This window comes from Chenopodium quinoa, unplaced genomic scaffold (genome assembly GCF_001683475.1).
Source record: "Chenopodium quinoa cultivar QQ74 unplaced genomic scaffold, ASM168347v1, whole genome shotgun sequence".
NCBI lineage: Eukaryota > Viridiplantae > Streptophyta > Magnoliopsida > Caryophyllales > Amaranthaceae > Chenopodium > Chenopodium quinoa.
Window position 1 is genome coordinate 90,867 of NW_018745106.1, and position 22,305 is coordinate 113,171.

Below are 22,305 nucleotides of genomic sequence, written 5' to 3' on the forward strand. Positions count from 1 at the left end.
GTGTGTGTGTGTGTTTAAACTGAGAATCACTTTCAGGATCTCTTGAAACTAAGAGGGATGCTCTAACTAATTGAGTTATACTTCACTCTCTTATTGATCTTAGTTTTAATACGTACTCTTATTATCATTGTCATTGTTGTAATAATTTCTTTGAATCATTCTTATACTCCCCCTTCCCAAATTACTCTTAACGATTTGACATTTTGCACTATTCACACATCTCACTTTGACCATCTTTTTTAGCTATTATATGAAAGTCAATGTAGTCATGTAAGATGTTGTTTGGTCTATTTTAATGTATAATTTCCTAATATAAAATTTTTATAACTTATATAATTATTTACTAAAAGAAGTTAAAGGTCGGGTCATTTTTGGGTCGGGTCAACTTTGGGTCTCGGGTCAACTTCAGGTTGGGTCATTTCGGGTCTCGGGTCAGGTCGTTTCGAGTTGGGCATTTTGGGTTTCGGGTCAAGGTCGAGTCAGTTCCACTTCGGGTCGGGTATGGGTCGGGTCGGGTTAATTCGGGTTTTGGGTCGATTTCGGGTCATGGGTTGAGTCATTCGGGTCGGGTCATCGGGTCTGGGTCAGGATTGCCAGGTCTAAACGTGGGTGGTGTGTGTGGCTTGTTGGTCATGCATGCAAGGAGGAACAAGGAGAAAAAGAAAGTAAGAATAAAGGTAAAGAAAACAGAAGAATAATAATAAAGCTTAACCCTTTGATTTTTGTGTGGCAAATTTGGAGATAGATATAGTATTTATAGTGTAGAGTAGGTTTGGGCTACATAAAAACTATGGAGTTGAATAATAAAATGGTTGGCCCAAATATGAAAATTAGATGGTTGGGCTTGGTAAATGAACACTGGCTACATTTAAAAGACTTATGTAGATTATTTTGCATACGATTCTTCGGTTAAGTCAAACTATTATACTTAAAATCCCACAATTAAAACAATTTGACCCTTAAAAAACAATAAATGACTAAATAATTTATAATAATACTTTAAAATACGGGATATTACATGTTACCCCTTTTAGGGGTTTATGGCAAGGCCAAGTGATCTTCTTTTCCCATATTAGTTCATTTTATGTGCTGAAGCTCTATCAGGTTGTTGAATAAAAATGTGGTGGATGGTAGTTTGCATGGGATTAGGGTGGCGCCAACGACTCCTGTTATTTCAAATCTGTTGTTCGTGGATGATAGTAGTTTTTTTAGGGGGCGAATGTTGAGGAAGTAGAGGTTATCAAGGAGCTGCTCTATGTATATGAGGTAGCTTTGGGTCAAAAGGTTAACCTTGACAAAACAACAGTGTCGTTTAGCAAGGGTGTTCCGATGGCGAGGAGAAAGGATTTGGCAAACTTAATGGGGGTGAAGATGGTGGACATTAGGGGTGAGCATGGGACGGGTACCCGTACTGTTAGTACTAACGGTTCGGGTACCCGATAACCAAAATCTCTAAAAGTGATATCCATAACCCGAACCAATAAGTTCGGGTACCCGGATTTTCGGATCGGTTATTGGGTACCTAATAAGATATCCAATAATGATAATTAAACTTAATTATGTAGTTTTTATGATATAATTTACTAATAATTAACAACAATGTCATATGATTTTGACCAAATTATTAATAATATTACTAATAATTGATATTATAAAGTAATTATGAAGTAAAGTAAGAGTTAAGATTATAAAAAAATAGATTTAAGTAGGGGAAAAAAGCAAAAAAAATGCTTATTGGAACGGATCAGGTAACCGTTAATTTTAAAATGATACCCAATAACCATACTCTATAACAAATTATCGGAACGGGTACCCGAACCGTTATAATTATCGGATCGGGAACCCTAATTTCCGGAACGGTTACGGATCGGTTTTTCGGATTTTCGGGTAGTTTTGCTCAGCCCTAGTGGACATTCATGATAAGTATCTTGGCCTTCCTACTAATGTGGGAAGGTTAAAGAGGGTAATCACTATGGGTGTTCAGGGGAAGCTTTGGAGGCGATTGTAAGGTTAGAAGGGGGGAATTTTATCAAAAACGGGTCGGGATGTTTTAATTAAGGCAGTTGCCCAATCTATTCCAACCTATGCGATGAATGTGTCAATTCCCTTCTTCTTTTTGTGATGAATTGCGACCTTTGGTGTCTCATTTTTTGTGGAGGCAAAAGAGTGGGGAAAGAAAAATCATTAAAGTGGCGGAAGTTGTGTGAGGCATAGGCAGCCGGGGGATTGGGTTTTAGAGATTTTTAAAGCTTTAATGTAGATCTTCTTGGTAAACAAGCATGGAGGCTTGTCAAGCATTTGGGTACTTTAATAGCTAAAATCTAGACGGTTAGGTTTTTTGCTAATGGTGACTACTTGGATTCGGAACGAAGCAGGAATCCTAGTTACACTTGGCGAGGCATGTGGGAGGTGAAGTGGGTGGTGCAAAGAGGAATGCGGTGGAGAGTAGGTGAAGGCGTCAGTATCTCAATGTGGGACTCTGCGTAAGTACCAGGTACTCAATCGTGGAAAATTTTATCACCATGTGTTGACCCTAAGTTTTGATGATGACTCAAAGGAAACTAAGAAAACCCATAACAATTTTACTTGTTGTCCTTGTTGAGTTTGATGACATGAATTAAGTTTATGCTACAAAATTCTGGAGTAATAATGGAGCATAAAACAAGACCTAAAGTCATACTTTGAAGATAAGAAGAAGTAATGAAGATAATTAGAAGTTAAGTTCCTTAAGTGAAAAACTGAAGCTCCAGAGTCAAAGCTTCATAGAGTGTTTTAGAAGTCTATCTTATTTGTTATGTATTTTAGGCTTCTTATGTTTATGCTAAGTACTGTGATAATTTATAGGAATTAAGTGGATTTTGTTTTATATGATAAAGTTTAATTTTTCATATGTTAACTTGGTTATTTTATTTTTGAAAATAATTTCGTGAAATATCTTTTTGTATAAAATATCTTTTTGGGTTAAAAGATTTTCTGATTTATTAAAGTTTATCTTTTGGAAAATCTGTTTTTTGGAAAATAGTTTTGAACGTGTGTTTTCCTTTGTCAAAGAAGTTGAGAAAATCAAGGAAGCAGTAAAACCACTCCCTGTAAGTTCGGTTTTACTTGCTGCCTAAGATCCCACTATTTACACGTCCTAGTATTGAGGAAGTTGTGACTTAGTGGTGTTTAAGCAACAACAATTTTAACTTCCTTTTCTGCCTATAAATATGCTTGGTTTTCAGTTGAGTAAAATACACTTGAGCATTACAATCATTTAGTTTTTGAAAAAGAGTTATAATCCACTTAAATCCTTGAGTATCTTTGTACTCAGTATTAGAGTTTAATCTTGAGTTCTATTGGGTTAGAGTTTGGGTAAACTCTAAAGTGTTTTTACTTAGAGTGAAGTAAAGTGAAAAAGAGAAAGAGTTAGAGAGTTCAACTTGTTGAGGGATCAGTTGAAAGGGGACTCAAGTTTGTTGAGGAACTTGGGTTAGTGTCTTAGTTTGTAATAGCTTGTTTTCCCTATTATAATAAAGAGTTGAGTTTAAAATCCCTTATGGTCAAGGTTTTTCTTCTTGATTAGGGCCAAGAAGTTTTCCTCGTAAAAATCTCTCTTTGCACTTTAAGTTTATACCGCAAAAATTACTCTAGTTCCTCTACAATACAATTCACCCCTCTTGTATTATTTATTCGAGTCAACACCATGTGTTGAAAATTGTGAGATTATGCGAGTGTGTGACCTCATACGTTTGCTCATAGCCACATGGAATACCTCTCTTATCAAAGAGGTATTTTTTGCCTTTTCAGTAGGAGAGGATCTTGAGCATCCCACTAAGCTTTCACCTTCTAGATGATGAGGTGTGTTGGGACCTCGAGAAAAATGGAGAGTACTCGGTGCATTCAGCCTATAGAGCAATCATTGGTGAGAAAGATGATGATAATGTAGCGTCTGGATTGAGCCATTCTAAAATATGGCATAAGGTGTAATACTAACACCCTTCCATATAGGGTGAAATTATTTTTTGGGAGAGCTTGTCAGGGGGCGCTTCCTACATCCTTGGGTTACAGTTGAGTAGGAGGCTTCAAGGGAGGGTTACTACTTGTGACATTGGTGGAGTGGAGATTAAAACGGAGATGCATTGTTTTCGTTATTGTGTCTTTGCTAGACTGATTTAGGATTCATGTGTACTTAGTGATGGATGATATTATGGGTCAATTCCGGGTCTTTGGGGACTAGGAGTTTTCTTGCTTAGATTGCATTCCCCGTAGAGATCATGGCCTCTTCTTAACTACCTGCTAGATAATATGGAATGAAAGAAAAAAGTGGGTGTTTGAAGGAAAATCTTGTGACCCTCGCATCGAGCAAAAAACTGAAAGAAATTCCAGACATGGCTAGATATGACGCTCGCATCGAGCACGTTATCCGCCCTAGTATACAAGAAACTTGTGGTTGGATTTGCGAACTGTAAAATCAAGTGCTACCTGTATTATTTTGATATTTGTTAATTCAATTTATATAAAATATTTATTGCGAAGTATAGAAATTGTTAATTACATTCTTTATATATATATTTTTAATTCAATTTAAATGTAAAATGCATGTTTATTCCATTCTTATTAAATTATGTTGGATTCAATTTAAATAAATGTAAATTTCACCTCCTTTATCAATTTATATTAATCCAATTCATCATTGCGTGTACTTTATTTGATACATTGATTATAATACTCAATTTTATTGATTTAGGGTTTCTACTAATGTTTGTCGTGATGTGTTCGGCAGTCGCCGAACATGAAGATGGTCTCGAAGCGTGGTTTACAAAACATAAGAAGGCTACCGAAGCAATTATGGTAGCGATTATTATCATTTGTTTAGTTATCCTTTGTATTGCTTTAGGTTTGTTATGGTTTAGAAAACAGTGTATTATTATAAAGCGTAAACATTTAAGATAATAATACTCCAATCCATGCATGTATTTTTTTTCAATTTAATTAAATACTTCATGTATATTATCTTATATGGAAAGTTATTCAAAATTTTGTTACTACATCTTACATCTTTGAGTATAACTCAATGTTATGTACACCATTTAAAAGTAAAGGGAAATTCTCAATTATAGACCTCCACTATTGCTTATTCTCAATTATAGCCATTTTTTTTGGATTCTCAATGGTAGCCTTTAACTTTTTAAAAAGTTGCAACTATAACCTTATTAAGTCTAAACCGCGTATCGTTAAACATTTGTTATCTTTAAGGAAAATTTGCCAATTACTATCGCGTATTCAATTCACTTTAAAAATTACAACCGCAAGATAAAAATTTGTGACTTACTATCATAAAAACTTTTAAAATTTTATTTTACCACCAAGCTTCACTTTAACTCAATTATGACGTCACTAACTCACATTTAACCCTTGGTTAAGGAATTTATCCAAAAAAAAAATCTAACCCATGGTTACCCTCCTAACCAAACCCAAATTTGCTCCCTCTTTCACTCTCATACGCTCTATCTCTCTCCCTCTCTCTTCTTTACTATGACTTTGAATCTCGTTCTCCAAGCTAATAGATTTCTTCTCTTCCAGCAACCCAAAATTAATTCCCTTTGTCAAATTGTCATTTCTTCATTATACCAAACAAAGTATGTGCATCCCCTTGTATTTTTTTTCGTATCAAAATCTGGACAAGCTATAAACCTCCTAGATGGGTTTTCTTTGGTCCAGGACTTCATAATTGAAGCCCTCAACTCACACTTGTATTTCCAACCCACTGACCTTGCCCCGCTAAACATCTCCCAATCATAATTATGGAGTTAAAATAAAAACTTGCATCACTTATAATGTTTAAATCGTAGTTTAAATTCAAAGAAAAATACAATAGCCCTAAATTAATAAACCAAAATCGAAAACGAAACCTTAAATTGAAAATTCCCAAAAATACGTTAATCCCTAGATTCAAAAATAATTACACCATATTTTTGATAGGGAAATTAAACAAATTGATCGTTTACCCGGATCAATTAGAGTATAGAATGGAAGAATTAGTGGTTAATTTAGAGAAACAGATTTAATTTCAGAGATCTCACAAATGGTGAAGATTCTAAAGAAGGAGAAATGAAAGAAAGGGGGAGTGTAGACACCCAAATGTGTCTCCCCAAAAATCAAACCCAGTGATGAATATCTTTCATGTCATTGATTATCAAACAAGGTGAAATGTGAAAAGTCTTGTGATGCAGTTGTTTTAATAAAAATATTTCTTTCTGTTTTTGAAAATATTTCTTTTCTTACTCTATTTATGGAAAACGTCCAATCCTGTTTAGATTTTTCCATTATAAGGGTCCAATAATGGTTTAGTTGTATGGGGATTGAAAAGACCTTTTTAGCGATATAATATAAGCCCGATTCCGATGAATGATGAGGAAGTTATGAGCGTTATATATGGCCAAAATACTAAACTGGGCTCAAACCGGATTTTACCTACGGCCCAATGATCATGTGGAGGGTCCAAAGGTTTAATCCCATTCATAAACTAATTAGAATTAATTAGAATCTTCTATAAGTTTCTAAAAGATATTAATTATCCGTTTTTTTTAAAAAAAAAGATAAGATCAAAGAATTCGAAATTGAATAAAACTTCTCTTTCTAAGAGTCCTTGTTATGTGCGAAATGGAATATGTTCAGATATTATTCTCGTGCCTCGTATATCCAAATATTATATGGTTGGATAGATCTTGAAATTATCTTTCCAATTATATATTATATTATTAATTTCGATCTATAACGAAAAAGATATGAAAGAAATACAAAACTCTATCCAAAACTGACACCCTTCCACTATTTCGGCCATATCTTTTATTCTACAATATATTTTGATCTTATTCTAATTGTGTTAGAAAGTAAACTTCAAGAGATTTCCAATGACATATTATATAACTTATTTGGACTTTTGGATCAAAAGATACGATAAAAACAAAATTCACAAAAAAATTCGCATCGCCAAACGACATCCTTGTCGCACAACGACAAACTTTTTCGCCATGCGTGGTTCCAGTCGTTTCACGCTGGGTTCTGTCATTTGCGACAGGAGCCAATTCTATTCCGATTCGAATTCTAATTCAATTCTATCATTTTCGGGCTATTTTCTCTATTAATAGGGTCGTATTTACCCGTTTTTATTAACCAACAATCAACAAGCTTGATCACCAATCATCTCTCTTTTCTCTCTAAGCTAAAACTGATTCTATTTCTATTCTTTTTCTAAGCCTAGCCCTTTTCAAAGTACATTATACCTCATTCACAAGTTCTAGACACACCTAGCCAAGTTCGAAGTTGCCTTCGCCCGAAACGTGAAAGGTTGATAATTTCTGAGGGTTTGGTCCCAAATCTTATTTCAATTCTTTGATTAGATTTACTGTTTAATATTTTTCTTGAAGTTACTAACGCGTGTATTTTATTATTAGAAAGAGATACGAGGCATCGAAGTAAGTAACTTGATTATTGCTCTTTGATATAGAAATCATGCTTTGATTATTTTAATTTCTAGTATCATGTTAGGATGTCTTTATGACTCCTAGTATCATGTTAGGATGATTTTGTAGCTTTTTAGTATCACGTTTAGGTTGCTTCCTATTTCTTTCTTATATCATATTGGTATCATGTTAGGGATAAAAATTTGATTTTTATTGTTTAATGACATGCTAGAATTTGTTATTAATCTTATTAGTATCATGCCTAGGATCTTGCTATTATTATTACGCTTTGAGAATATTATTATTGTGATGATGATTTGTTGTTATTATTGTTGCTTGATATATATTATTATTGTTATTGCTTGATCACGCTTTTTATACATGTTTAAAGGGAATTTGTACTTGTAATCACGCTTAATAAGATAATTAATAATCTTGTTTAGACTAATATGATTATAATTCAAGTGATCGCCAATAATAGTTTTGTTTGTGCATTAATATTCAACCAACATAGTTAAACGGGTTTAGGATTAATATATTGATTGTATGTTAGTCAGAAAGTGCACATGCATATGAGAAGAATAAAGTAGATGCCTATTTTTAGGGCATGTTCAATCTCTTTTAGGTTAAATTTGTACCTTCATCCCCGGATATCCAGTCATAATGGTTCCAGACCACTATGGAGTTAGCGATCTCATGGATTGTGAAGGGGTGTAACCTTCACTCTATAAATGGTTTACATGTTCCTAAAACTTGTTGGTGACTCTTTAATTTTACTCTAGCTTTCTTCCCTTTGGACGCCATCATGCTTAAGTGTATGATAACAGTGGGGCTCAAGTGTGGGATGCTTGAAATATTTCCTACAGGGAGGTTTGGTTAAGTTAGTTAGGGGGGTTAGTTAACCATGGGTTAGATTATTTTTATTTTTCATTTTTTTGGTGGTTAAATTGTTTAACAATGGGTTTGGTTTGACGTCATTAAGGACTTAAAGTGGAGGTTGGTAGTAAAATAATTTTTTTAAAATTTTTTACGGTAGTAAGTCACATGTTTTTTTTTATGCGGTAGTAATTTTCAAAGTGGCTTTAATACCCGGTAGTAATTGACAAATTTTCCTTAGGTTTATTATTATTTGATTTGACTAACAATTTATTGTTAAATTGCTTCCAATGTTGACGTTTATTCTATTTTTTTTTATTGTTGATCACCATATTGCATGTTCAAAGGGAATATGTAATTGAAAATAATGCCTATTAAGATAATTTGGACAACCGGTTTAGGTTCCTTTTTAATCTTGCTGTTTAATTAAAGTGATCACAATATTTTAGAATTATATGTTGCATTAATATTCAACCAATTTAGCCTAATAATAGTTTGGAGCAAATTGAATCTTTGATTGCATGTCTTTGAGATCGCAGGAATAATACTTTTCACTATAAGAATCGAGTAGAGGCCAATACGAGCGAATGTGACTCCATGACTCACTTCGTACTATCATTCTCGATCCTCCTTTCGTGGTTCCAAACCATATGGAGTTAGTAATCTCATGGATTATGAATGGGGTATAACCTTCACGGGTTAATCGTTGTTGCCTTTTGTTGTCCCTTATTCGTGATTGCCTTTAATGATCCGTGAACGGTTTATAAGTTCCTTAAAAACTTATTGACGACTCCCTACTTTGTTCTGTCCCTAATTGTGTCCCTAACTGTATAACGTAAATTCCCACTTCCTATGAGTACCAAACATATTCACAGATGCTTAACGTAGGTGCGCTTCGAATGACGCCTATAATTACATATATGATATATCTTAATTAAAAGCACAATTACTTTCCCTTTCTTCAATTGGTGAAATTTTGAAAATTTTGTGTTTTTAGGTTGAATCGTTGTGTACGAGGTTTAGGCTTACTTTTTGGAGGAAAAAAATAAAATTGGACCACACTTTCGGGATTTTGTTGATTGAAAACTAAAATGAGTAGTGCTACTCAAACTTTTTAAATTTATGAGTATTTTTTTTTATTAAAATTTAAGTGAGTAATTGTTGACAAAATGACCTATTAGGGGGTAGTTCCCGACAATTTTCCAAATGCTCCGTTTTGTGTGTCGAAAAATATCTCGATTTACGTGTTATTTTTTAACCATGAAAATTGCTGCGGTAGGGTTTTTGAGGTGGCTTATTTATTAACCACTTTTCCTTGCTAGATCTTCGTTTAGAAAGCAAATGGGCACCTTCTTGTTTGGAAACCTCCACCGTAAGAACGAACTATAGAAGAGGTGAGTGTTTGAGACAAGAGGGTATGATTATTGCATGAATTCACCTTCGTATTCAGGAATCTCCACCATAAGGATGAACTAAAATGGGTAGTGTCAAACCGCTCATATTAAAACTCTATTTATAGGGAATGGTTAAGATTAGGATTTCGGATATTTTGTCGTAGCAAATGGCGCGCAAAACTCTAGAAGTTGTGCGTGGCTTCCGCGCGCAAGTAAGGGAGTTGCGGTGCTTAGGCTAGCGTGACATCTAATCTTGCGCGTGGCTGTATGGTAAGATTCGATTTAGTATATTTCAGAAATTCTAAATCTTCGCAAGCGTGACACTAACGGTTACGCTGGGCTGCTACACACAACTGTATAAATTGCACGCGGCTGTCGAGCGTGACTTCATGAGTTGCGCACGGATTTTCCTATGGAAACCCTAAATTTTAACATGGGCACTCTAAATCCGTTTGAACTTAGGTTTAAATTTTGGGTTAGGCCTACTTTTTTACCGGGCTTAGTATTATTGAGATTTTTTAGTTCATTTCGTTTGGGTTGAGCTAGTCTGCCTGTTTTATGTGTTTAGGCTTCAATATGTAGTCCATTGGCATTCCTAACTCCAATCCAGCACAAGATGGAATTATTTATTGTCATAACAGTACACCTTCGGTCGGGATAGGGGACCAAAAGTAGATGTCATTTTTAACTTTAGCCGGCTGTTCGGCTTCAGTTATTTCCCTGGAGAAGGCAGAGGGTTGATCTCCAAGGTGTTGCAGCCTAAGCTGCCAGTCCATCGGCAGATAGCCGTATGCCGCCTGTCCTCCAAAGAGGGCAAGCTGCATGTAAGGTAAAACCGGCGCCTGGTACAATGGTTGAGCCATGTACTGGGCCGACTGGATCATGTGAGGGCCAGACTAAACCCGCGGGCTGCTTGCTGGCGTCTGATGTACAGACTGGGAACACCTCACAGAGGTATTCCGAAAGCTATCATGATAAGTCGACGTTGAAGCCGACTCTGATAGCTGGGTCTTCTTCTGCTCAATGTATTGTCGAGCACCAGAGAATGTTTTCTTGCTACCATTCGGCTGTATGTGCCGGATGGCTTTTCTTGTGCCCGTTAAACGGAGCCTGGTAAAGTCAAATTGGGGCCGAGCCTTCTCCGTAGGGGCAGGGTGAAGAGTCGGTTGACGGTCCCTGACCGATTTCTGTTTTCTAGCTTAGGCTGGCTTCTTGGCCGACTGCTCCTTTTTGGGAGTAGGCGACTTCTTGGAGGCGAGTTGTTTGATTTCACCCCTGAGACTGCTCAGGAGTCTCATGAGTTCATCTCGAGTGACGGGAGTCGATCCTGCCGCCTGGGACGGATCACCCGTCCGTACCAAGGTCTTTTTTGGCTGACCAGCAGTTTTGCTTGGCCCCGCCTGATCAGTGTTACGCTCCCGCTTTTCCCTACCGCGGATGAGTTTTGAGATGAGGGACCCGTTAGGATCCACATAGGTTTCGACGTCAGCGTCGTCCCCTGAGTCATGGTCTGTCTGGACCACTATGTCTTCTGGAGGCCGATTGGCCTCAGGATTCGGTACAGGGACTTGTGAAGCCATTTCAGAGGCACTCTCCCCACAGACGGCGCCAAATGTTTCAGGGGTTTTTGTCCCTTGGGAGAGTAACAACACTAAGACTGGATTCAGCAAAGGACGCCTGTACCTGCGAAGCAAACGGACCGTCGGATGGTCGGTGGTCCGCCTCCGAAGATTAAGTTAGTAAGCGTTTGGTAATAAAACGTGCGGAAGTAAAGTTATCTGCTCGGATTTCAAGCTCAGGTAAAGTGTTGCCTGTTCCTTGAAAACGACCGTTCTGCAATGAGTAAGTGACGTGTTGTCTCGTATTGCGTGTATCTGTCCTGCCATAAATGTAGGAACTGTCCCTATTTATAGGGTCCTTTTGGAAAGTGTGCCCTCCCTAGGATCTGGTGACCTAGAGATTAGGTCACGCCGCAAAACGGCGCCTCAAGGTTTGGGCCCTTGAAGGCCGCCATTCTAGAGGCAATGCCTGAGTGACACGAGTCGCTGAGACCAAGAGGATTTTGGGCATCTCTTAGGGTGACACGCGTCGCCCTCTGAATGGTCCATGCTGGATCATCAGTCTTTTTAGGACAGAAGGATGCTCGCCCACCACGTGTCATCATCTCATAGGTCCTGATGGCACCTTTACTAATGACACCTGGCAGTTTCTGATTGGGCCACCTGGACGGGTAAAAATACCCAAATCATAAAGCTAATGCGCTTTGCAAAAATGACCACCTCCATTCTGAGAACTACCACTGTTGCTGGAGTAAGCCCATCCCAAACCTGCGTTTCATGTGTTCTACCACGAACCATCGAAAAGAACCAAAATTGTGGCACCAAATCATGTTGAAAGAAGAGTGGCACATGACATTAACATGATGTCCCTATGATTTTTAATAATTATATAGATTTGACTCATACCCTACCCAACCTAAAATGACCCGACGTAAGCTAAGCCAAATTGAATTAAACTTGAACCTGAACTTGTTCTATCTTATCCCGACATAATCGGTAAATGAGTGTATGTTTTACTTAAAGTGATACATCTCGTTTAGGGCCTGTTCTCATACGTTGAAATTCAGTTTAGTTCAGCACCTAATTTCCTTCTCTTATAAAATATTCATTTCAGTTTAGTTCAGTTCAGCTCAGCTCAGTTTAGTTCAGTTCAGTTCAGTTCAGCTGAGTTTAGTCAATGAGAACATGTCCTTAGATTAACCATTTGATTTAAATTACAATAGAGTCTAATTGAATTAAATTCACATGAATAGTAGTAATATGATTTTTATTGAATTTTGATCGACTTAGTATGGCAATAAATGAACTGAAACCAAATCACTTGACTTTAATCATTCAAAAACAGTTTGAATTGATTGATCACCAACCCAAATGATTTAATGTTCATCTTCACACACACTCAAAAACAGTCTAACACAACCAATTGATTGGTGGTGCAGTGGTGATTGAGACTGCACTTGCTATGAAGGATCAGTGTTTGCTTCCCCAATATAATAATTGGAAAAGGACTAGAACCGAGCCGCCCAGAAACTGATCTCCAAATTTGAATTAGCCCAAACGGTAAACTAGGTAGAAAACCAAAAAAAAAGTCTAATACGAACTAATGGTGCAATCGAATTCAAGAAAGACTTTAACATAAACCAAATTTGACGCTTATAATTATTCCCTTTGGTGTTTTTTGGTCATTTTTTTTTTTCCATATTTTTCCAATGCAATAGTGTAGTTGAGATACTTTAAGCTATCTATTACAACCAACCAAAAAAAAAAAAAAAAATAATGTAACATACTCCCTCAATTTCATAATGTTTAGTACCTAACTCTCCTATGCGAAAAACAAGCCTTAACAAAAAAAAGAGAAAAACTACAAATATAATTGAAAATAAATCCAATATAAACTTGTATGAAACCAAAATAGGTAATCACAAAAATTTATATGTGTGGCTGGCCACATCTTGTGGTCGAGGTTACTTATTCTGGAGTTATTCAGTCGGTTAAGAGTTATACGGTTAGCTTAGGGGTTCCTTATTTAGGGGTTACTTGGTTGATCAGGGGTTACTCGGTCGGTTAGTGGTTACTCTCACACATAAAACGCGTTAATCGACTGAGTAATCTCAAAATAAGTAAATCTCTGAATAAATAACTCCAGCAAAAACTTGCAACTCGACTAAGGGTGTGTTCGGAAAAATATAGCTGTGAAGGTAGCTGTAACTGTGGAGGTAGCTGTTAGCTGTCAACAAGCTGTTAGTAGTGAAGATAAATAATTTAGATATGAGTGTTCGGTAAAGTAGTGGTTGACTAGCTGTTACATATAAAAATCAATATTTTATTTTTAAAACTATTGATTAAATTTTCAACAGCTACATGAAAAGCTACCTCTAATTTCAAAAGCTAATGTTTCTAACTTTTCACAAAAGCTACCTCCACCAATAAAAGCTACCCTAACCACTACTTTGCCAAACACTCACATTTTTTGTTGAATAGTGGTTTGACTTGATCAAACCACTAAAAGCTACTCAAAAGCTAACACCGAACACGCCCTAAATAAGCTCAGAATAAGTAACACTTAATTTACCGAATAATCTCTTAATATTTAACCCAAACCACACCATAATACCATATGGCCGGTCACACAAGAAAAAGCAAACGAATAATTAAATCATACTTTGTATTATAATTTATTAACAGATAAATCCCATCCATACCCGTAACAAAATCTCATATTTGGACTACTATATAAATTGACAGTACGAACGAAACGATCTTTAGAAAGAACAGAATTTTATCATCTAGAAAAATCTCACTACAATTATCAAAGCAATTAATCCAAGTTCGTCATCAATGAGCTCATGTTAATTACAGCCAAATATTGTGGACCATATTTGCTCGTGTTCGTGGCTTTGTGTAGTTCCCAAACTAGCTTACTCACTTCCTCTGATTTTCTCTATATTTAGCCTTTTTTTCTTTAACTTCTCTCTTTTCTACATTCTCAATTTTGCTTCGGAAATCTTCACCATTTTATTATCGGGTATGTTTCATGTTTATTCTTGTACCCTTTTATCAGAAATTTATATAAATGCTTTCCAAATTATTGATTTGGTTATATTATAGGTTTGCCTGATCCTTTATTAATATCATATGACAGTTTTTTTTAATGCTTTTTATGTGAAACAGTAGATGTTATGGAATGTTGTAGGTTTAAATTCATATTATAATCTTGTTTTGTACACATTATGATCATATTTGCAGTAAAAGTGAGTCGGTTCTTAAGAATTTCATTGCTTGATATTCTTGTGAAATGATTTAGTTTAGAGTTGGGATTTTGATTTTGAGAGTATGAATAATTGCTCGATTTGTGTGGCATTTTTATGTGTGGCGATTTTGCTAGTTAGGGTAAGATTTGCCTATGTCTTGATTGTTATCCTAAGAAATATTACTAATTAGGGTGTAATTTTGTTATTGTAAAGTAAGGGGCGGGGGTGTTTGGTTCGCAAAGTGGTATGAGATTGAAATCAAGAATGAAATCATAGTGGTATTGGTTTGGAACTTGTTTTTCAATACCATATGTTTGGTATGAGTATGAAATGAATTTTTTTTCTTTTATTTGATACTTAGCTAAAAGTATGGGAATGAGCCAAACCCCATATCTCACAAACCCCATATCGGGGGTTTGAGATATGGGCTTGAAACTCTTAAAATTATAAAATAAACATTAGGTATGAGTTTAAACCATTCTAAACTTATACCTTATATCTAAATTATGTGAACCAAACACCCCAACAATGTTACATATGAGTTCCTTGTGAATCAAACAGGCGAAATATTGCATAAATTAGGTAGTGAATTGCAAACCTATACCCTATCTCGGACTACTGAACTATGCAACTATGGTAGAAAGGAGGGTCTTTTAGATATATTAAGAGGTGCAATTTGTGTTTACATCAATTATAATGGTTACAAATTAATACTCCCTTCATTCCTTTTTGATTGTCACATATAAGTTTCATTACTTTTTTTATTTTTGGTTGGATGAGGTTGATGACAGAGAAAATTGGTGGGACCACTTATAGCTAATGTGAGAGTCAGTTAGTAGTCCCTCATAATCATTTATAATATGGGGCATGCCACGGGACCGAAGTTTAGCCTAGACTAATTAGTTTGATTGTCATTTTCTAATTTGTTAAAACTTTGGTCCCATGGCTACCCTATTAAAAAATTTGCTAGTTATGTTAGAGCACCATTATTGGTGAACAAAAAAAAAATGGTTCATGAGTCACTATCACCATTTCTCTCTCATCCACATCAACCCAACAAATCATTTACAATATTCACTCTTAACAATAAACACTAAACAATGGTTCATCATCAATACTCCCTACCCCACCTTATTTTATTTTTGTAAATATAATCTTTTTGTTTCATAATTATAATTTATTAACCGATGTCAATGTAATTAATTGACGTATTTAATATTTTAATCGTGATTACTAATTAAGAAATTATCGCGTTTTTTTATCAGCTTTTTAAAAAATTAATTCTTGTGATTAATATTTTTTAAACAACAACGCAGCTAATTTTAATTAACATAAAAAAAAGGAGGTACAAATCGTGATTACAGTTCTACAACTATAATCTAGTACATTTTATTTTTAAAAAAAAAACACAACTACACATCGTTTTGTAAGATGTCCTTAGGGATAACCATTTGTTGTAAACCTAGTTGCCTAAGTTTTCGTTGTTACCAAATTTATTCCATATATGTTCGACCAAGTCGTTTTTTAGCTGCAAATGAGTCTGTTGATCCTCAATCTCTGTTCTACTAGACAATTGTAAGCCGATATCCACAATACGATCAGTACGGTACTCGGTAGTGTCCTCATTAGCGTTCCCTCCAGCATTCATAAACTCATTGGTATTAACGTTATTTTGATACGTCTCTCGTTCATCTTCAACGATCATATTATGTATTATGATGCAGGCGAGCATGATATTGTGGAGTATGTCGGTATCCCACGCCAAAGACGGCTTTTTAATAATGGCAAAATGAGCTTGAAGGACCCCAAATGCACGTTCAACGTCTTTTCTTGCAGCTTCCTGGTGTTTTGCGAATAAACGATCCTTATGAGTTTGTGGACTCGTAATGGATTTCACAAAAGAAGCCCATCTAGGGTAGATTCCATCAGTAAGATAATACCCATTCGTATAATGATGACCATTGACTACGAAGTTGACAGGAGGTGTCCGACCCTCTAAGACGTCTTCGAACACAGGGGATCGATGAAGCACATTAATATCGTTGCAGCTACCTGGCATCCCAAAAAACGAATGCCATATCCATAGATCTCTGTCCGCAACTGCCTCCAGTATGAGAGTTGCAACTCCTTCTCTTCCTTGATACTGCCCCTTCCATGCGTGTGGACAGTTCTTAGCATCCATAATTATAATTTATATTTGGAAAAAATAAAAATTTAATAATAATAATAATAACAATAATAATAATAGAAATAATAATAATAACGATAATAATAACGATAATAATAATAATAACGATAATAATAATAATAATAACGATAATAATAAAAATAATAATAACGATAATAATAAAAACAATAATAATAATAATAATATTAATAATAATATTAATGATAATAATTAAAAATAATAATAACAATAATAATATTAATATTGGTATAAATAATAATAATATTGGTAATTATAGAGGGGATTTTTGAAGAGAAAAATATAGTAGAAAAAAATGAATTTTGAAAGTTGAAAAAAATATATCAATATGGGTGTCTATTTATAGAGGGGAAAAAAATAGAGTCGTTGGTAATTTTTTTTTTTTTTTTGATTTGTATTTTGTAAAATATATCCGTTGCAAAATTACAACGGATATATTCAAAACAGTGCACACGTGTTAAGCAGCGGCTGGGCCAAGTGGCGCGCTCCCAGTCCAAAATATTGGTGGGGCCCACAGCGAATTAATTCATGGAAATGCTTGCTCCTGCAATCGAACCCATGACCACTCAACATGAACCATTAAAGGTTTGTCATTAAGCCACCACTTTATTTGTTTATTCATTGTGAACAATTAAATAGTTCACCCTTAAAGATGCCCTTAAGGGCAGGAAGCTGGGAAGTAGCCTAATGGAGTTTCTACAAGAGTTTGCTCAGTAACACAACTTTTGATTATAAGATACTGACAACTTTACAAATTACAAGTAACTTTGGCTTTTAGATTGCAAGGAAATCTCCTGCTCTATATTTGGTTGGTCTTATAGTGAAGACTTAACCGTGATGTGAATATTTTTGGTTTAGGAACATAACCTGTAAAACGTAATTTTCATCTGCCTCTAGAGTCTTGTGGTGAGAAAAAGACACTTGTGTGCCATAAAATTTTAATTACTTATGGCTTAGTTTGTGAAATAACAGTGCTTTGTTGCTGTTAAAATGTGTTTTAAAATTTAAATTTTTATGTCTGTCTGTAACAAACACACAGCAGTGATAGAAACACACAAAATGACATTGAAATGCTTTAGATGAAACCACAATCTATAATGTGGAGTAACTCCCCCATCCTAACTATATCGGTATTAAGTAATGAAATGTATGATAACTCACCAGTGTTTACAAATCCTCTCCCAAATGCTTAAACGATGAGCTTAACACCCCATTTATGGGATTAATGAACCTCCCAGGCCTAAGAATAAGAAGCTTTCACTAGTTAGAATACTTTTAGGAAAATTTGGCCTTACAAAACAGTCTTTTCTTATTTTAAAACTTCCTAAATAAATAAAATTCCTCTGTAATTACTGATCAGTAAATATTCCTAGAGGATACCTTTTAAAATTAAACTATACGAAGTATATTATTGTTGGTCATTGCCAATTTGGTATGGCCCTTTTGCCAAGATTGGCTGAACATGCTATGCTTGATAGCATGGTTGTCCTTGCTACAAAGTGTTTTGGCTTCTTTGTATCTTGGTCTTGTCTATGGCTCAAACCTTTGAAGCCAAATTATTGAATCACGTGTTTGACGCTTGACTAAACAGTCATAAGTATTAAGTGGGGAGCTTATGAGCATGTATAATTTATCCCTTTTTTTGCCCGTAGAAAGCAATATTATATGTAGCTTCTGAGGCTAAATTTGCCTAGAAAGTAGAAACTGTATGCTATTTTTTTTATTTTATTTTGATATGTATTCTTCATTAACTTCTTGAGCAGAACTGAGTGATCACTCTTGTCTGTCTTAGCCGTATACATTCATATGCACTTTAGAGTGCCCCTTTTCCGGGTTAGATTGGATATGCAATAGGGACTATAAATTCTCATCGTTTGTTAACTTGAAAATGTGCATTCTATTATAGTGTCATGGACGTACATGTAACTTTCTGTTTGTTTTGAATCCTCGCATGAAAGGAACACTGTGTTACAGATAACAGATCCAAAGGCTATTCTGTAAATAACAATTTTGAAACACCTAGTGACCATTTTTTGAACATTTATATCAAAATTGTTAGAAGGATGTAATTTATTGTTGCAGTCCTTGCAGATTATTTGACCCATTCAATCTGGCCAATGCAGTGAAGATGGTAAAGCCTCAGCAATCATGGCTCTACTGCCTAGCTTTATTTCTGGCCGTGTCCTGTGAAGTTATAACTGGTCTTGTACTAGATGACAGCATGATGAAATCAGCTGATTATCTATCTCCTGAATTTGCCATGAAACCCGGGTCAGTAGTGAACAAATTCTATTATAACATCGACTTTCCTAAGGGCCACATTGGCATTAAGGATTTCAATGCTGAAGTAGTTGATGAGGCTGGAAATTCTGTCTCTCTTCAAGACACTTATCTCCATCACTGGGTGGTTGTGAGATACTATGTACGTAAAGGTTTGGAGGATAAAGGACTAAGAAGCAAGCCAACACTTCGTCAGGGGCCAGATTTTATGGTGGTCAGAAACACTGGAGTGTGTAAAAATCTTGGACAGTATTTTGGATTAGGTTCTGAAACCCGAAAAACGGTCACACACGTGCCAGATCCTTATGCAATAGAGGTTGGTAATCCAGATGAAGTACCAGAAGGGTTTGAGGAGAGATGGTTGGTGAATGTTCACGCTATTGATACTCGAGGTGTGGTGGATAGGTTGGGATGCACTGAATGCAGGTGCAGTCTTTACAATTCTACCATAGATGAATATGGTAGACCCATAAGCCCAGATTACGAAGGAGGATTGTATTGTTGCTATGATCAGACGCAATGTAAGGTGAAGGAAGGTTTTGCACATTCTTTGAGGAAGTTGTACCTGAAGTACACTGTCAAGTGGTTTGATTGGAATGAATCATTTCTACCTGTTAAAAATTTATATCTTTGATATTACTGATACTTGGAAGGCATCAAATGAAGGGCATCACTGCTTGGTAACTTTTCTTTATGCCTTTTATTTTTGTAACTTTTTGGTGCTACAGGAGTATATTCTGGCCCTTCAGCCAATTTGAGTCAAACATGTTTTTTGTCTGATTGACATTGTTTTTTTTTTTTTTTTTTTCATTTCAATGTTCCTGCAGGTAGAGTATGAAGTCAGTCCTTGTGATTCATCTACTGTGTCTTCTAATGATTGCATCGACAATAAGAGGATAAGCTTTAATATGCCAAGAGGAGGATATTTAGTTTATGGTGTTGCCCATCAGCATGCCGGAGGAATTGGTTCAGCTCTTTATAGAAAGGTGGTTATGAATTCTTATCATCTATGTGTCTTGAGTGACTTCTATAGATAGTCTTATATGCTAAAAGCTTGTTGACTTGGTGTATTTATAACTTTGTCTTTAAAATATTGTCCCATGTTCGGATTTTAGGTCCATTAGGAGACTATAGGACTCTCTGATCTCCCGAAGACCTGTCTGTCAGCTCCTATGAAGTCGAATTCTTTGCATCAGAATTGTTCTGTCCTTCCAGATAAAGTAAAGAGATTTACTAATTAGGGCAGCAATTGAAGGAAAAACATGTAACAAATATTACCGTATATGACTTTTGGATAACCCACATGGTCACATGTAAATGAAAATAGGATCCAGGGTGTGTAGTTATTTCATTTACTTATCACTAAAGCTTTACATATAAAATTTCTGATTTATTTATATATTTGATATCAGGATGGGCAGGCTATCTGTTCCTCGATTCCAACCTATGGACAGGGAAATGAAGTAGGAAATGAGTCTGGATATATCGTTGGAATGTCCACCTGTTACCCCGACCCTGGCTCAATCAAGATTAATGATGGAGAGACCCTGGTTCTGGAATCCAATTATAGCAGTTCTCAGAAACACACTGGAGTTATGGGCCTTTTCTACATTTTGGTTTCTGAACAATTACCAAGGCAGAAGGAAATTTCAACCTTCTAATCTCGGTAAGATTTCTCTGCTCCTAAATTAGCTCTCTGTGTATGAACATTAAGCTAGCATAAACGCTAGAGGGATAAGAAATGAACCTTACTCAGGCATCATGCCATTGATTGATGCCTATCCCCAAGTCCTGTTTTTATTGCAGGACGTTGACTGATCAATTCTATTTGACAGAGACATATTCTCAGTCTTATTATAATATTGAATCTGTATGGCACAAGCTCAGCTGGTGTTAAATTGAAGGCTGAAAACTGGAAGGCTGATTGCTGTCAAGCTAGCATGTTGTGTTTGAAAGTGTGTGACGCCACATCTTGAAGAAATACCTCCACGAGTTGATTTATATAGTGAATTGAAATCATGAACTAGAATATAATAGCATGCCCCAACCCATGAGAAATTTTTTAGGAAGCTTGATTAAACCATACTTTTTTTTTTTTTATTGGTAAAGACATTATTGAGTTAAAAGCTGAGTTACTGAGCTTAAAGCCTTAAATCGTATGCACCATATGATAGTGTTAGTACGGATGTCAAATTAGACTAGCTACTGTGATAATGTTGAAGAACGGTATGCATATGACTTAACACATATAGCACAAGGTTCTTAGGCTGGAAAAATAAGCAGCCACTCCTTCCTAGTCCTTGAGTAATAGGATTTGAGGTTAATGAAATATTCACTTCTCATTGCTAAACTGAGTTTGTACATTGTTGACCACTTATACAAGTTCTTTCATCTGATTGTTGCTTCTTGTATGTTTTTCTGCATACAGTTGATTGAGCGCATACAAGCCCATAATTTTCTTCCAGTTTCTATGTGACTTTCGGTGAAGGTGAGCTACTGCCTAGACTCGATTTCAACTCATGTTTAGAACACTATGCATGATGTATGTATATTCAATATATGTAAGTGATGATGAAGTCTGGCTACTTTTGTTCTACCTTTTCATCTATATTGTGGAAATACAGAAATCAAAAATATAAATAATTATGCTATCTGTAAATGTTTCGCTGCATCCTAAAGGCATTGTAAAAAACATAGACCAGAGAGTGATCAATTACAATGATATCGAATCAGAATTGCAATTTTTACACAGAGCAGAAACTTGCTATATTTGCATACAATATTACTTAAGAAGGAACTAAGGAAGAACACACAACTTTTAGATCACATACATATCCGAAGAAGACGAGGAGGAGAATCATACAGCATACAGATACATAGGGAGCTAGAGAATCATACAGCATGCAGATAAATAGGGAGCAAGCTCCAACTACAAAGAAGCGAAAACAGAAACAGTTAGAAAAAAAACTGGAAGAAAGGCGTTGCCTTCCCTTTGCCTAGTTGACTTGCCTTATAACCTTGACGGTTTTGGTCAAGTTTACATCAACTTGTTTGTATCAATCCCATCTTCAAAATCATGAAACTTTTCCGTCTTCTTCGTCTTCCCCTCCTTCCGTCGACATGATCAAGCTATTCAAACTCCGAAGGACCTAAATGGCGAAAATTATGGACATAGTTGAGAGATCAATACTAGTATTTTTCTTCATTACTTAAGGTGATACTAAATATTTATAGAATGAACTAGTTTTACTACTAATGGAATTTAAGAGGTATAAGGGAATGGAAAAATGG

General features: G+C 35.7%; 1 protein-coding gene and 1 pseudogene across 1 annotated transcript; one reads left to right on the forward strand and one right to left on the reverse strand.

The window, feature by feature from the left end:
* Positions 1–14,134: 14,134 nt before the first annotated feature.
* On the forward strand, positions 14,135–21,665 carry LOC110710057 (annotated as a pseudogene).
* Positions 15,991–16,710, reverse strand: LOC110710059. Its single transcript, XM_021888315.1, has one exon. The coding sequence runs from the start codon at positions 16,708–16,710 to the stop codon at positions 15,991–15,993; it is 720 nt and encodes a 239-aa protein (XP_021744007.1).
* Positions 21,666–22,305: the final 640 nt, after the last annotated feature.

What these genes read in the sequence shown, in the direction of transcription:
- LOC110710059 (XM_021888315.1), bottom strand. Translation starts at nt 16,710, where the DNA reads ATGGATGCTAAGAACTGTCCACACGCATGGAAGGGGCAGTATCAAGGA.